The sequence below is a fragment of the Silene latifolia genome, chromosome 10 (assembly GCF_048544455.1).
Source record: "Silene latifolia isolate original U9 population chromosome 10, ASM4854445v1, whole genome shotgun sequence".
Classification (NCBI taxonomy): Eukaryota; Viridiplantae; Streptophyta; class Magnoliopsida; order Caryophyllales; family Caryophyllaceae; genus Silene; species Silene latifolia.
This window is the reverse complement of record NC_133535.1, coordinates 90,167,589-90,185,789: the sequence shown is the minus strand read 5'-3', so window position 1 is coordinate 90,185,789 and position 18,201 is coordinate 90,167,589. Positions and strand designations below refer to the sequence as shown.

The following is an 18,201-nucleotide window of genomic DNA, read 5'->3' as shown; positions in this document are numbered from 1 at the left end:
TATTTTCAAATATTTAAAATCAAAAAAAATATGTTCTTTAATTTCCTATTCTCTCCCTATACTTTGTTCCATTGAGGACAATGTAAATTTCAAGTGTGGGGAGGGAAATATCCACTTTGTGCATATTGTTTATATTTGTATATATTTACTTGTTAATTTGAGAAAATTACAAAAATGCCTAAAAATTGAAAAATTTCAAAAATATTGCATTGTTTATATTATATATATTGCATTTGTTCTAACCTTTTTTATTAACAACACATGAGAGCATTGGAGAAGACGCTTGGTAAAATTCTTCCAATTCTTTCTCCTTTATCCTTCCTTTTCTTTTTGTATATATAAGCATGGAGGAGGACGGGATATTTGATGTGGGTGTTCCTTTTGGGAACCGTTTTGGATATACTTGTGTTGTTGGTGTGTTGTTAGGACTAGAACTTGTATGCATTTAGATTAGACATGTATATATGTGTTCACTCTTGCATTCACATAGCTTGTTCATATGTTTAGTTGCATTTCATACACGTTGCATCTTGTTTGTAAATATTTGCATAGGGAGTCTAAATGTGGAGGGCATATGTTGCCAATGATGATCATTTGTTTTGCCCGTGTCATTTCCCTTTTGATAGCTCGTACCTCTTGATGACATATGTTAGGGTTTTTGCTTGCAAAAACCCGGAAGTCTAGCTTAAAAACCAAGTTGCGACCACCTTTTGAGACCGTATTAGGCCCGAGACTTAACCTAGGACCAATATAACTACTCAAATGTGAGGTTAGAGCCTCCTTATGGCCGGTCCATCAAACCGGTCCCTTTAGGTATTTGTGAGTAGTTATCCTTGCATTGTGTGTCATGTCAAAACGCATAAGTATGGAACTCGTTCCTGGATTCCGTAGAAGTGTTGATGTGCATATTGAGACGATTTTGTTCAATAAAGTAACCTCACTATAGCCAAATAAGTCTTTGTTATATCCTTGACTTAATTTCCCCTTTTTTTAACTCATTTTGAGCCTAAGCCTTGTCATTTGTATTGCCAACTAAATAACTACATCCCATAAACAACTCACCTATGTTGAGTGGTTCGTCGTTATAGTCCATTTGTGGAAGATTATTTGGGTTGGAATTGATTCTCTTTGGGGTATATAACCTTTGGTATCACTTGTTTGTGACGATTCTTCAATTTTCGCTCATTTTGCAAGAATAAGAGGTGAACAAGTCATGAAAAATGCAAGAAAGAAAATAAAATATAAAAGAAAAAAAATGAAATGAAAAACAAAAAGAAAAGAATGTTGTATTTGTGTTCAATAAAGGGTTGATGGACTTGCAATTGATCTTGTTTCGAAAATAAATGAATAATTTTTGGAAATGGCAATCTTTGCCAAATTTTATGGAAAAATTCTTTTGCATTGGTATGGTTTAGTAAATTGGTTAGATGTAGCGATTACTCGATCCTTAGCCCCACATGTCCTAAAATGGTGCTTGCACCAAACCCTTTTCACCTTACCCAAGCCACGTTACAACCCAGTTGTCTCTCTTGTATGTGCATTGTTTTGACATTTCTCTTGTGGATATTGGATGGAGTACCATATTAGAATGCGGGCATACTTCACAAGTCGAGTTAGAGGAGTGATTATGGTTACTTTTTGTCACAAAAATCACCCGGATCTTCAATGAGTGTCTAGTGAAACCCGTAAGAGTCGGTCTTGTGTCTCTTTTGGTCAAGGGTTTGATACGGAGTCGAATCTTGTGTGTGTCGTGTCATTCTTGGGAGTATAGCGAAGTACTTCCCCTTTCCCGCCTAGAATTTGTTTCTTAGGCACCCCGTGTTGTCAATGTTGGCTACTTGAGCTAGAATTAGGGAGTCGGCACCTTGGTAAGACCCGGAGACGACATCCTCCTATATAGATTCTCTTTGTTCGGCTTTAAAAGCCCCGCTTGATTGAGGCAAGTGTGTGCATTTTGGTCGGTTCATTTCTATGCATAATTTGGTAGTTAAGTGCCTACTTGAACCAAAATTTTGTAGCAAGACCTTACTTGCCTTGCAATAGGGCACTTCACCTCATAAGTGTCAAATTGTGAGTTGAAAGGGCTACGGGTGTAGCTAAACCCGATTCGAATTTTATAATAAAACACTTGCTATTTGCTCATTTTATATTACGGGTCTTAGTTAATTTAATGAGCTTACTCGAGGACGAGTAAGGTTTAAGTGTGGGGAGATTTGATAAGTATAATTTTACTGTCATTTTACCCCATATTTAATCATTTATTTGACTCGATTTTGTGCCATTCAATCGACTTAATAGCTCATTTTATTTACTAATTTATAATAATTAGTTACATTAGTTATATTTAATATATAGTCGGGTTTTTATATAATATTAGTGTTTAATAGTTTAATTTTAATTATCGCGAATAAATGAATATTTTTGTCGGAATTTGGGTTTCACATTCGCTATGTGATCTTGTAGGTACGAGTTCGTGAGGAAGGTCATAAAACGAGTCGGGTTCGCGAATAAAGGAAGGGAAATCGAGACAGAAACCGATAGAATGAAGACGGGTCCAATGGCAAAGGCAAGGAAGTAATTGAAGAGCATAGTCAAGGTGAAACATTGACCTTGACCCAACATATTCATCACCATCAGCTCCTTTTCTGAGCTAAACCAACTCTATCACCACCATCATCATTCATCACCATTCATCCTAGCTTCAATCACGACAACCTGCAGCAGCTCAAACCCGAACACGACACCGTCCCCACTACCTCACCTCTGACCCACCACAAACATACACCACTTTATCACCTTCGCACCATCGAGCATTCCCTGCTCCTTGCATTCTCCTCTGTTCACACACACCAGCAGCAACCCATTATCAATCACCATGACCGTTTCTCAACTCCCCTGTCCACCCGCATCATCAATTCAAGACCATACCCGCATCTCCTCTGCTCAACATCCACGGATTCAATCAACAACAACCGCATCAACAGCCCGGTAGTGGCAACGGCATCAACATCATCAAGCAACTCCTTACTCAACCACCATTTCCGTCCCCTTTGTCCATTGAAGCAGCACAACAACCCATCTCCTCTATTCACGACAACCACCAGCCTCACCTCAACCATATGCATCCCCACCAACATAAACAACCCCAAATCACCATCTTCTTTCCTAATCGGCCAATCGGTGGCCGGCCAACCGGCTGGGGATCCCACCTCCTTCGAATTCAATCATGCGCGCACTCCTAGACGGGTGACCGTCTGCCGCCCCCCGTCCCGGCTGGGAATGCATTGATTTCCTCCTTTGTTTCCAGAGAACTCCCAGACGGTTAGCTCACCGGCGGACGGTGGACCGTCTGGGAGAACAAAGCCGCGTAATAATCCGTTGTTTTGCCCTTTTTGTTCTGTTTCGTTTTTGTATAAACTGAATCCCTTTTCCCCTTTTCATTTTGTTTTCCAAGCACCGTTCATTTTTCCTTGTGTTTTTTATTTGGGTGAGATGATTATTATTATTATTATTATTATTATTATTATTATTATTATTATTATTATTATTATTATTATTATTATTATTATTATTATTATTATTAGATTATTAATATTATTATTAGTTATTATTATTATTAGACTATAGTATATAAAGACCTTAGTCTACCTTACACTACCATTTTTAAAATAGAATTAGAATTATTCTTACCTTAGATTATTTTCTCCTCTCAACTTTTGTAGAACCCTAATATTTCTCCTCTCTCAATATTTCTTCAATTAAATTTATAATCTTTACTTAATATTAGTGTTCTCTAGTTTATCCAAATTCATCTCCTTTCATTAGTTTACATTTAAATTTTGGGTTGTATTTGGAGAATTGAAGAATCCTTCTATTATTATCCAAGCTTGTTCATTTCCTCTTAGTTGTTATAATTCTCATCTTTTGCATACATTTACTTCATTAGTTTACATCTTTTATGTTGGTTAATTGTTATTCATTCAAAGTTACAATCTTTATCATGTTTTCCATGCTTGTTTGTATTTTGTTGGAAATTGTTGGTAATTTCTCATACATGAACATGTGTGAGTAGTCTCATCTAGAGTCATGGGGGATCTTGGGTCATTAATGGGTGTAAAATTGGGTTATTAACATTTGGAATTGGGTGATTACTTGGTATTTACTTTCATGCATATGAAGTGCTCGATGAAATGTTTGAACGAAAGTTTGAGTCTTTCATTAGCATGTTTAACTTATCTTGGTCCATTATGCTATTGGATGGTCTTTATGCTATGATTAGTAGATCGATCGGTCTTGTTCTCATTCATATTAAGTGTTCGTAGAATCGTTTGAATGCAAGTTTGAATCTTTCTTGGACATGTTTGGCTTGTCTTGGTGCTTATGCTATTGGAAGGTCTATATGCCATGTTAGTGTTGAGTTCATCTTAATTAAGTGACAACTTGTTAATGAACTTAAGGTGACTAGGAAATTAGTCTTAATTCCTTGACCATTGTCATTACCCATATCGTGTTTTAATCTTGTTTTATGCCCTCCTACCCAAGTGAACCCGAAGACTCTAGTTCTCCCTTTAATGGAATACAACTCCATTTAGTTTAATTTTATTTAACTTGTTTGCATCTTAGTTTACAATTAATCAACCTCTTACATTTGTTTGACCAAACTAAAGACTTAAACGAACCAAGTATCTAACCCCCGCCATCTTTGTGTTCGACCCCGATTAAATACTACTACTTAATTGGGTAATTTATGAATAGTTTTTGATAAGGCTGTGACGACTTTACCCCACTATCAATGGTTTAAATGAATATTAATCTATTGTTGTATACATTGCCTTGACCGATGATTAGCTATATTTTGGTGATTAGTAATTAATTGTTGTTGATTACTAATTGTGTGATGGGTAAATAGAATAGTTGTATCGGGTAGGTGTGATGTGTATGGTGTATGGAATCGTACTATGATAAGATTTGGTTAGTAATTGGAAGTGAGGGTTTGTGTTAGTGTGTTCTCACGTATAATGCATGTTTGATGACTCGATAGGAGGTCGTATTGGATGATGTGTTGCTAAGGTAGATGTTGATGATGGGTGGTGAGCGGACATGGATGGGTGGCATATACGAACGGTTGTGCTTGTCCTTGTCGGGGTGGATGGTTGTCAGTTACCTTAGTTCACTTTTCACCTTGTGTCGTGGGGGAGGATAAGTTGAACTTCGGGGACGAAGTTCTTTTTAAGGGAGGAAGATTGTAATACCCGTCCTTTTAGAGACCTGTGGACCGTCGTTGACTAACCTTAGACACCTATCTAGACCTTCGGAAACCTTACGAGTTAACCTTGTGACGTAGTAACCCTTTTAGTTCTGGTAACACGATCTAGCGGAGGCTACTCGATCGAGTAGCTTAGTCACTCGATCGAGTAGAGGCCACTCGATCGAGTAAGTTGCATACTCGATCGAGTAACGGGAGTTCAGTGGGGAAATATAAATCGTGATATCGTGAAACCCAAATCATTTCGTTTCTCTCTCCTAAACCTAGATGTCGTCATATCATTTCTCCTTCACATTGTTTCACCCTTTTGGAGCATTTGAGAGTGGAGACACCATGGGGGATAGGATGCATGAGTCGGGTAGCGGTCTTGTCGCCGAAATGCTAAGTATAAGTACGTTGTCATCATCATCATCGTCTTCCTTGGTTTCGTTTGTGTTTATGACAGTAGTAATAGATGGTCATACTGTTTGTTATAGGTGATTGTGGTGATTGCTTGTCATCTATGGTCATGTGCGGAATCTCTGCGGTTTGCTAGAGGTAGGTTCTCCTACTCAGTACTGTTGGTTGTCTAGTGTGTCGGTTGTAATATTTGATTGTGTTTGGTGTTATTATTGGTATTGTGAATTGGTTGTGGTTGGTTGTTGTTTGCTTGTCTTTGGTTCGCGAGGCGCGTCCTCGGCTGAGTGGAGTAACTTGCGGGAGTGGCTTCACACCCTTGATTCGCCCTCTGTAGAACCCGCCACAGGAGGGAATGTGCACATTAAGGAACATGGGTTTTCGCTCGGGATTGATGAGCGGGGATTTGGTGGGTACGGCTGCGGTCCCCCACTGGCGGTGTGGATTACTGGTTGCGATAGGTAATCTAGCAAGACTGGACCTTCGGGCAGTCAGAGGTGTGTGGGTGACTGGAGAAGGGGATGTGTGTATGTTTGTTTTGTGTGTTTTGTGTGTTCCTTCAGTTACTGACCTTGTGTGGTGTTGTTGTGTTTTCTTCTTGTGTTGTGTCTGCCGTAATCCTCTATGGTGAGCAGTCGGTCTTAGCAGGTTGATATCTGGATCATAGCTGGGTGCTTGGAGGGACGAGTCTACCACGAGTCATGGTAGAGATAGTCTCACATAGTTGACAGTTGTCACGAGTTGTACCTTTTATTTTGTTTAACAACTTGTAATTAAATATAATAGTTCTTTTATCGACATTTGATTATTACTGTTCCTCGGGCAACCGAGATGGTAACGCCCTTATCTGCTGGGGAAGGTCTTGTTAAGGCTCCTTGGTACATGGGGGTATTACATAAAGTCCATCATCTCATGAAGAACAGGAGGATTAGTGCATGGAAAGCCCATAGGGTTCTTACGAATGTGAGAACATGGGATGTGCAAGAAATGGCAGCCTTGTAACACAATTTTTCCCTTGTTCAAATCCATTAAAAACAATGCTTTAAGAGGCTTTATTTGATGTAAACCTAAGAAAACTTGAAAGATATGATTGTGAAATAAAACCAATAGCCAAGCATATGGCATAATTCGCAACCTACTCGATTTAAAGAGTAAAACTACAGAATTGTCACAAGTTTAACTCTCTAATTCAAATTACAGGATATGATTATGGCCTAAACTAAAATATATCACAAGTTTAGTTCTTAACATAGACGATTAGAAGAGCTTGACCATAACCTAAGACAAGTTAAGTTCCCTTAATCAAACAACCAAGAAAGGCATTACCGTTATTAGTTAAAAGAGAGCAGCCCTTAAGCTAAATCCAAATGTTTTTATCATTTCATCAAATCTAAATGTTACAATGTGATAGTGGCCTTTATATAGGCAAGAAAAAGAAAACCCTAGATACATTTGCAGTCATCATATTTCTAATCTAAGGGTCTTAAGCAATCTCATCCAAGGGCTGAGTACAAACTCACTATAAGACAAGCTGGTTTCTTGTTGTCCTATGCTTTAATATGAAAGGGGGAGAGCGTAAGACCACTTAAAGTTGCTGCCAAACTGCTGTAATTTCAGTCCTCCTTTATTCAGCTTTGTAGCTTCTCAATTTGGACCCCTTCAAGTGCATTTGCTTCATATCAACATTCTAAATGTTGCTGCTCCATGTCATAGATAATATCATTCTAAGAGAACTTGTTCAAAACAACCCCTTTAATCTAACCTTTCTTGTAGCCTCTTGTGCGCATACAAAAATGCGTCGTTGCTTCAAAAATAATAAACCTCTTGCCTTGACTCCTGCTGAAATTAGGACTTAGTTTCCTGCGGGGCTCCTGAAAACATTAAAATCTCCTAAAACTATCCAAGAGACACACTTTCTTTCTTCCCTAAGACCATCCCAAAAATTTTGCGTTTCTGTTGCATCATTACTTCCATAAACCACAGTCAATTAGAAATGAGTAAAGGTTACATGATGGAGGCCACTGCAACTTATCCGCTGATCTCCAACATTTATATGGCTGAGAGTAATGGTGAGAGGATTATAAAGAAACAAAATCCTACCATTGAGTGCTTCTCATAATAGCAAATAGAAACCCAACTACTGAAACTTTTATTGAGAAATTTTTGAGTTTTAGTAGACTTTACTCTTGTTTTCAGTAGGGCCACAATATCAATACTATTATGCCTAAGAAATTCTTTGACATCATTATATTTAATGGGGCAATTGAAACCTCGAACATTCTAGGAAGTTATTTTCATGTTAAACTATTTTTCAGGAGAATCGGGCACTATAGGATTATCCACTAGTTCTATATCTGAACATCCTTAATGCATTATTGAGACTCCAGCAGAATAAGGAGGAGCTGATGGAGGACCTCTGGCCTAGTGATAGGCTATCACACACCTAACAAAGATACCCTAAACTTGGCTAACAAATCAATGTAGTAAAGTAGGGGGTCAAACACAAGGAGACGGGAATTGCGTAGTGAATTTCTATGAGTAGAATTCTATCTAGGTCGATTCGATTGTTTGGTTGCTGGTTTGATTTTTAAACTCGTGAACAAAATGATGTAAAATAAATACGATATAAAAGAGTCTAGGGGAATCGGGTCACACATGCAAATATATAGATGCTCATGCTAAACTAGAAATAGATAGTATTGTCAATGGTTTAGGTCTTATAACAACCACCTCTCGGCCTTATTATCAACCACAAAACGGGCCCTAACGAGCTCTCGCTATGGCTAGGTCGGTCTACTAAAAGATGCTTAGTCTAATTCATTTTCGTGCCTCTCGACTTATAAAAGTGAATTAACAAATTAATCCAAGATAGTGATCAATTACCAAAGATTAGCAAATAAAACAAGCATGTGGTAGAAACTTATCAAACAGTATTATATCATCCTAATTTAACATTTATAAATATTATTCATGCATGGCTTCCCTAATCAATCCCTAGACAAAAAGGACTACTCACTCATATTAGAAATTAAACTAATGTCATATGAATTAATAAACATGATGGTAATAGAATTATAACTAAATGGAAATATAAGGATTATAAATATGTTAATTAACAATAACATATAAATTAGTGAAATTGCTAATGATAAGAAATGTAAATGAAATTGCTAGAAATAAACTATGGTGATTGATAGTAACTTGATAATGAAATATAATAAACTAATATGAAAATGTAAATAACAATAATAAGAATTATGAAATAACAAGAATTAACAATGAATTAACGAAATAAACTAGAAATGAAATTACCGTAACAAGAGAATTAGAACTTGAACAAGAAGAACACAAGTGATCAACCCAAATAACTAGAATGGAAAGTGTGTATTATAAAGAACAAAATGCTCAAGTAAATTGTTTATAACAAAGGAAATGCTTAATGAAATGTAAACTAATCTGAAAACTAAGAGAATTTGGGTGCTTAACAGTATATGAAGGTGATAAAAGATTATAAAAGATGTCTCCTAATGACGGATTAAGCACCCTTTATATAGTGATAAAGGATGAAACGTAAAATTCAATTGGGGAGGAAACCCCGATCGGGGACAGGCCACCCCGATCGGGGACGAGTGATCCTCGGTTTAATGCCTTAATTCCTTGATTAATTGTTAAATGGCATCCTATGCTCCGTGTTAATGCTTCATAATTCCTCGAGTTTAGAGCATCAATATGGAATCCTAAGCTTGCAAATGGGCTTGATTACTTGGACTTTGTTTTGGGCTTCATTTTATTTCTTTTCTTGCATCAACCCATGTCATCTTTCATGCTTAGGATTTCTTTACTCGGATCTCTCAAAAACGCCCTTCCTTTTTCATGATCTCATTTCTTTTAGCCTCGTGAACTTTAGTGCTTGCACATTTGACGGGAAAAAGTTACAACCGCTTCATTTCCTACAAAATACAATAAAAAAACAAAGACACCTAGAACACATAATTAGCTCACAAATACACTAATAAAAGTGTAATATTCAAATAAAACCGAGCTAAAATAGGGGTAAAATCATATATAAATTAGAAACATCACCTAGTTATGAGCTTCTTGAGCCTACATTCTCCTCTACAACATCAACCAAAACCTTTGAAGTATCAGAGGTATCACCTAGTTCAGACTCCACCATCTTCTGAGATTGTTTCATCCTGAACCAAAACTTGATAAGGATTAACAGTGACTGGAAAACCCATACTGGACAGTAATTGGACATTCTGAAGGCATTACTGAGTCTACCTTCTCCTTCACTGAACCAATTCCCTTTACAAGAGGACCTGAAGTATCCCCTAGTTCAAAAGCAGAAGAAACAGGAGCCTTAGGAAGGGGAAGTGGTTCCTGAACCAAAGATACATGTGAATCTTCTGTAACAGTCTCCACCACATGCTTAATTGGATCCCCTTTTGTGAGCTTGCTATCCTTAGTACAGCCAACCACAGTGATCTTAGGAATGTTCTTCTTACAAGTAGTGGAAGTATGGCCTAGTTTGCCACATGTCTTACAATAGTAGGGAGCCATTGATAGATCACCTTCTGAGTAACTTGGCTAAGGTGAGGAGTGTTAATAACCACATAGCTAGGAAGCTCTTGAGACACATCAGCTTCACTTGGGACCTCTAGTAAAGGAAATTTTAGTTTTAGCAGTGGTAGCAAGACCAACAAACAAGGGTTTTTTACCCACCTTACTAGCCATCTTACTCAAATCTACATCTAGCCACATGTAGGGATCTAAATCAAGGAAAAAGATCCAAATGGGAACCCTAGCCACTCTGTCCATTTCCAAAGAAAATGAGAGACTCCATTACTTAAGGATTAAGGAGTTATGACCTACTCCCTCCGTCCCGGTCATTTGTTGTCCTTTTCTATTTTGGGGTGTCTCAGTCATTTGTTGTCCTTTCTATTTTAAGAATAAATTTGATGAGTAATTTGATCATTTGCACTCAATTTATTCCACTTGTCAATTAGCAATCGGCTCCCTCCCCTTTCCTTGGTCTTTGTGCCAAAACCAAAGGACAACAAATGACCGGGACGGAGGGAGTATCATCTAAGGACCTTGCCTCAAAAAATTGTTTAATTCAATATCTAAATCAAACCTAAAAGTAAACCATCCTTACTTGAAATATTGAACAACAGGAGAAGCAGTGTTAGCCGAATTCTTGTTGACAAACTTATGAACTATCTTAAGAGTGGGTCTACCTCCTAACACCTTACGCAGTAGAGTATTGTTCCATAGTTTGGGCTCTTTAGCATAATCTGATTCTTCTATGGCAATTTCAGAAGACTGAGCACTATTTTCATAGAAGAACAAGTTGATACCTAATTTTTGAGGGGATTTAAGAGCATTTTTCCAATTCCGCCCAACAGCAGACGTAATTTTCACATTATTAGCAGCATTAGTAACAAAATTCATAGTTGAATCCACATTATTCGTAATAGTATTCACAGCAGAATCCATATTACTCTTAACTATATTGGTATGATGGTATCTACACTATTATTATTAACAATCCAATTGTTAGGAATTGAAGTATCAACAGAATTCACAACAATGATAGGGTTCATAACTGAAGAAATGCAAACAGGAAGAATGGTTGAAAGCTTTTGATATTTATTTGATAAAAGAAACGTAATACACCATCTACATATATAGCAAAACTAAGGCCATAAGATCTAATCTTTCCTAATACTAAGGCTAGAAGATAGGAAACTAATTAAACACTTTACATATAAGAGAAGATATTATGCACTAATATATTTCATATTCACACCATACGAATATAATCTTCCAATACTCCCCCTCAAGTTGGAGCACTAGGTGTTCCTATGCCCAACTTGGACTGAAGATACACAAAAGCTTCACTCCCGAGTGCCTTAGTAAAAATATCCGCCACTTGCTCCTTGCTCCGTACATGTGACGTGGAAATAGTCTTATTCATGAGATGATGTCGTACAAAATGACAATCAATTTCGATGTGTTTTGTACGATCATGAAAAACGGGATTCTTCGCAATATGGAGTGCTGCCTTGTTGTCACAATAAATATTCATTGGCTGGGAATGCTTGACTCCAAGTGACTCGAGGAAAGATTTTAGCCAAAGGAGTTCACTTGTCACGGCTACCAATGCCCTATACTCTGCCTCAGCTGTGGATTTTGACACCGTCGTCTGTTTTCGCGCTTTCCATGAAATAGGAGAATGACCAAGTGATACATAATATCCAGTAATCGACCTGCTTGATATCGGACAAGCTCCATAATCTGAGTCCGAATAGCCCCTCAATACCAGGTCACAGTTAAGATCTATAATGATTCCTTTTCCTGGGCAGCTCTTAATGTAACGCATTACTCGATACACTGCATCCAAGTGCTCCTGTCGCGGTGCGTGGACGAATTGGGACAAGACATGTACAGCATATACTAAGTCAGGCCTCGTGATGGTCAAATAGATTAAGCGTCCCACCAGTCTTCGATATTTCATTGGATCGCCTAATAGTCGCCCTTTTGCCAACGCTAATCCATGGTTCGGTTGGATGGGAGTAATAGCTGGCTTTGCTCCTTCCATCCCAGCCTCTTTCACAATTTCCAATGCATATTTGCGTTGGCTAAGAAACAATCCCTTTGACCCGGTTGCAACTTCTATTCCCAAAAAATACTTAAGCCTTCCAAGATCTTTAACTCCAAAGCTTCGGTCAAGGAAAGCCTTTAGTCTATTACTAGCTTGTTCATTATTACTTACGACAATCATGTCGTCCACATACACTAATAATCCAATGAAAATCCCATCTTTGTTGTAAGTAAATAAAGAATAATCAGCTAGTGATTGAACGAATCCATACCTCGTTAATGAGCTAGTCAATTTTGCAAACCAGTTTCTTGAAGCCTGCTTTAAACCGTACAATGATTTCAAGAGCCTACAAACTTTCTTTGTCCCATTACTTTTAAATCCGGGTGGCAAACACATATACACCTCCTCATCTAAATCACCATGTAGGAAGGCATTGTTTACATCCAATTGACCTATAAACCATCCTTTCGCCACTGCTACCGTTAGCAAACACCGTACACTCGTCATTTTGGCAACGGGTGCGAAAGTTTCATGGTAATCCACACCTTCTATTTGCGTATAACCTTGCGCTACCAATCTCGCCTTGTAGCGCTCTATTGTCCCATCTGCTTTGTGCTTCACCTTAAAAACCCACCGGCATCCAATGGTTCGTTTTCCTTCCGGCAAGTCTACCACCTTCCACGTTCTATTAACTTCCAATGCCTCTATTTCTTTGGCCATTGCTTGTCGCCATTCCTCCTTTTGTGCTGCTTCTAGATAGTTTCTTGGCTCGCACACCGCATCAATGTTGACCAAATAATTCCTGTGATTAATAGAAAAACAATTGGTGGTGACATAATTTGCTATTGGATAACGGGTACCTTTCTTTGCGGACGTCGATTGAACTGGTGGAGCGTCTTGAGTGGGGTCTATTATACGGGTCGACTTGCAAACGTAGTCCTTCTTCCAATACGGTTCAAACTTTTCTCGTGCTCCTCGCCAACCCGTGCACTAACTCCCCTTTGTCTGCTCTTGCTCTACTTGTTCGTTCTCATTGGTTTGCTCATGATTAGTGGTATTTGACTCTCGGTTCACTTCAGCATTACTTTCTTCCCTTGACTCATCAACATTTTCATTTGAAACATTGTCACTATCTTCCCTTGACTCATCCACGTTTTCATTTGAAATATGTTTGTCATGGTCAAAATTCTCTATTACCTCGTATGTGTCTGATATATTAGTTTGCACTTTCCCGTCTGAATTTGTGGAATTAATGTCGGAAAAAGGCAAAACATGCTCATAAAAGATTACATCCCTTGACTCAAAAATAGTCCGAGTTTTTAGGTCGTATACTCTCCAACCTTTCTTGCTGTGTGGGTACCCAACAAAAATACACCGCTTGCCCCTCTCATTAAATTTGTCTTTCGGCCTATCCTTGTTGTGGGCATAGCATAGACTACCAAAGACTTTAACATTATCAAAAATAGGTCGTTCACCATGCAAGACTTCATAAGGAGTAAAACCATCGAGAATACGAGTTGGCGTACGATTAATTAAATATGCAGCAGTAAGAACACATTCACCCCAAAAATTAATTGGCAAATTAGCTTGGAAACGTAAGGCTCTCGCTTTTTCTAATATATATCTATGCTTGCGCTCTACCCTACCATTTTGCTGTGGGGTGTCAATGTTACTTGTCTGAAAAATTATCCCATTCTCGCCATAATACTCTCTCATAGTCCCAGATAGAAACTCCGTTCCATTATCACTTTGCACTACTTTCACTTGTTTTCCGAATTGTGTCAAAGTCATTTTACAAAAATTCATCATAATTTTACTCACTTCTCCTTTATCACGCATCAAATAAACCCACACATTTCGACTTTTATCATCAACAATTGTGAGAAAATACTGTGCACCCGAGTGACTCTTAGCATGATATGGACCCCAAATGTCACAGTGTATTAAAGCAAACAAGTCTGAACTTCTTTTATGATTAAGTTTAAAAACCGATCGTGTTTGTTTCGCTCGACAACATGCATCACAAATGTCACTGGAGTTCCATAACAAATCAACACCAACTAAATTATTGAAAAGAGATAAAGTATTGCTAGATGGGTGACCTAGTCGTTTGTGCCAAAGTCGTGTGTCTTGCTTAGCACTGGTCCGAGCTACTTGCACTTTGTCGTTCTTCAAATAATAGACCCCATCACGCTGCTCCCCGCGTCCAATCTTCATCCTCGTAGATTGGTCCTGTATAACGCAATAGTCAGTATAAAAAGTCACAACACAATTATTCTCTTTAATCAACTGTTGTATTGAAATCAGATCACAAGTTAACTTTGGGACATATAAGACATCTTTTAGAACAAAATTGTCGTTCAATACGACTTCTCCATGTTCTTGTGCCACTATGTGCGTCCCATCTGGTAAGGTCACTTTGGAAGGTGCTTCTCGTCTTATTTTTGTGATCAACTCCCTTTGTCCAGTCATGTGGTGTGAGGCACCACTATCCAATAACCAATTAATCATGTTATTATTCATACCTACAATCTTTTGATTACCGTCTGATGATTTCGCACCGAGCAAGCTACGCAACTGTGTCATTTCCTCTGCCGTGAACGAAAGCTTCTGTGTCTCTGTTTCATTCACTGTTGTTGCATTTGCTACCTGAGAAGTATTCCCTGTGCCTCTGCCACCACGTCTGTATCCACGTCGTCCGCGGCCTCGGCCCCTTCCTGGGTATTTATCAGGGTGTTTTTCCCAGCAATTATACTCGGTGTGGTAAAACTTTGTGCAGTACGTGCATCTGACTGGATCTGCATCCTTTGCTCCATTATTTGAAACGAAGCCACAACCTCTACTTTCTTCATTGTTCATCCGTGCAGCCATTGTTTTTTTTTTTGTGTTATTAATTGTTCTGAAAATTGCGGAAGCTTTTAATTAGGATCGAATTGCTCCTGATGCCATGAAGAAATGCAAACAGGAAGAATGGTTGAAAGCTTTTGATATTTATTTGATAAAAGAAACATAATACACCATCTACATATATAGCAAAACTAAGGCCATAAGATCTAATCTTTCCTAATACTAAGGCTAGAAGATAGGAAACTAATTAAACACTTTACATATAAGAGAAGATATTATGCACTAATATATTTCATATTCACACCATACGAATATAATCTTCCAATAATAACTGAATCAGCCTCATGATCATCGGAAACAGGGTGAGTAGTCGATACTGCAGTTGTAAATCTAATATTCGCAATTCGAGGAGCATGAGTATTAACTACAGAATTCTGAAGTAGCGAAGGAGATTAAGAAATACCAGCTACTTTAATGTTATATTGTAGAAGAGCATTCACCGTATCAGGTTTTTGCGGCATCCGGGTTTGAGAATTCTCCCCCAAATCCGAACCATTTTCCACCATTGTTACATCATTAGCTTCCTTTGCCATCACGGAATCCATTACCGAACTTGATCTCACAGTACGAGCTCGAGTGCTCGCCATTAATGGAAGAAAGAAAGAAAAAATAGGGTTTTAAAAAGGGGTTTTCATAAAAATCGAGAGAGAAAAAACTGACTTATATCATATGATATGTAATTATGTATTACTCAATAATGTGATGGTTGATGTTGATAAAATATCGTGTTAATGATTATGATGTTGGTTACATTGTTGTTTGGAGATCGGTTTTAGAGGAGTTAATTGGGAGATTGGCTCCGCCCACGATCGCTTCCTGTGGTTCTACCCACAGGAAAGATGTGCACATTAATGGTTTGGGTTTTATGGTTGTCATTTGTAATTCGTAGCAGGCGTTGCGGCAGATGGTTGCTTCCCGTGATTTGTAGCGCGTGCCATATTATGATAAGGTAACGGTTGCTACATGTGATTTGTAGCAAGTGTTGTGATTGGTGTTGGAGTATGTGTCCTTGACAATAAAGCGATCACATGTTTAAATCTCATAATAAGAATATATGAGGGAAAGTAATATTTTATTGTCAACTGATCCACATTAATCGGTAATGATTGACTGACTAGAGTTTGACATTACTGTCGTATGACGGTGGTGATCAGTTGATCCCTTAAGATCATGCCTCTAGGGTGACACTCTTAATTGATCAATTAATTAATTGTATATTGATACAAGTTAATTAATCCTTTAAAATTGATAATGTGTTTTATTATTGAAACTTTATTATTGTTTATAAAACAATTATAATTAGAATGAATAATTATTATAATTATAAGGTGTTGTGAATTATAATTTAATGGCCCATTTTAAGTATATGTAATCTTGGATTGATAGTTGTGTTATTGTATGTGATTTATTTTATATGTAATGATTTTTAATAAGTTAAAAATGCATTACATGGTCACATGTCTAGTAACATGTCACATATGTCACATAATACAATTGACAAAAAACACAAACTTAAAATGGAATCCCATTTTACATAAGGGACCGAAATGTTGCAAGGCTGGGGACAGTGGGTGCTCTTAACTTCAATGCTTAAGACAACTTAATTATGCTAGGGTTAGGCATGCTCATCTAGCCTTTCTTGTGAAGAACAATTGATAGAAAACATGAGCATGCATTGGCCTTACTACCCCAAGGCACCCGGCCCCTCTCCCCTCTCTTGAGTAAGAATTGTCTTTCTTATTTCCAATTATTATTCATTCTTATGTTTCTAATTAATCTCTTAACAATATACTCTAAAATTGTTTTGAGATACTACATGAAAACATCATTGAAATACTAATATTTACATCCCATTACTAGTGGTAGTAATATACTTATATTAGTCATTTTAAAGGGACATATACTAATTTCTAGTATCCAAATTAGTATTTGTATTAAGAGGGTCATCTTGGTACAAATCCTTGAGGAGTAGATTCTACTATTGGATCTAAGACCATCCTTGGAGCATTAGGATTTTCTTAAGAAGACTAATTTGGAAGGTGTCCAATTAGTATAACCATTCGGCCCTCATTGTAAGTAGATCGTTTTCTTCTTACTTTGTATTATTTTGTCATGCATGCATAAGATCTAGTTAGTTTATGACTAAATTAAATTTATTAAGTTATTAGAAGTGTCTAATAAGAGGTTTATGAATCTTTCAATTGGTATCAGAGCAATGGTTGTTGCATGCATAATCGATTTATAGTTTTTTCGAGTTATATGTAACTTAAATAAAACTAATATTTTATGATTTATGAAGATAAAGGCCACGAAATTTTGCATGATTAACTTTCTGGTCCTAAATTGATTTTAGGTCATTTTGATGATTTATGGTATTTTTATTGCTCATTAATTTAATTTTGGGTTATTTCATATGAATAATCCAAACTATACCGCGTCTTCTCATATTAATCCAAACTACGCTTTAACTCAGAATAATCTGAACTTGACCATCATTATTTTTCTCACATTGCACCTAGCCCATTTTGATCTACAAACTCAGGTAAAACCATCCGGTCATCCCATCTATTTTGTTTTGTTTAAACATCCTTCCTTCTCCTTCATTAACTATTCTTATCATTAACAACCACCAATCCACCACTACTCCAGTATCCTCAATCCAGCCAACCACCTTCACTCTTCATCAACACCGATGTTCACCACTACGAACACCGACGTTCACCAATCACCACCACGGATTGGAAGGGCCTAGCAGAACGGAGCGGTGCGAAGAAATTAGAGTATTATGGCCTGGGTGAACCGAGGTCAGCGAAATTGGGGTTATTATTGAAAAATAGGCTGTAAATAGTGAAAAGGGGCATTAGAGAAGGTTTTAATACATCAGCAGAAGGTTTTAGATGAAGTTTTGGTGAAGGGTAGGAAAATTAGAAAAAGGTGAAAGTTTGTATCTTTTTAATAAAATATCACCGTATTTATCATTAAAACTAACATGGGGGTAATTTAGAGGAAGGTTCTAGAAGCTTAT

The 18,201-nt window shown here is 37.5% G+C and overlaps 1 protein-coding gene across 2 annotated transcripts; it reads right to left on the bottom strand.

Moving 5' to 3' along the window:
• Positions 1–9,031: 9,031 nt before the first annotated feature.
• Positions 9,032–16,038, bottom strand: LOC141605732 (uncharacterized). Of its 2 annotated transcripts, XM_074424613.1 has the most exons (3): positions 15,580–16,016; positions 9,947–10,322; positions 9,032–9,858 (listed from the first exon to the last, which is right to left on the bottom strand). In XM_074424613.1, exons 2-3 carry the CDS (start codon positions 10,223–10,225, stop codon positions 9,826–9,828), a joined length of 312 nt encoding a protein of 103 aa, XP_074280714.1. In that variant the 5' UTR covers positions 10,226–10,322; positions 15,580–16,016; the 3' UTR covers positions 9,032–9,825. The 2 variants fall into 2 exon arrangements, 1 of the variants encoding a protein (XP_074280714.1); XR_012526449.1 differs by having other exon boundaries at positions 9,032–10,322; positions 15,617–16,038.
• Positions 16,039–18,201: the final 2,163 nt, after the last annotated feature.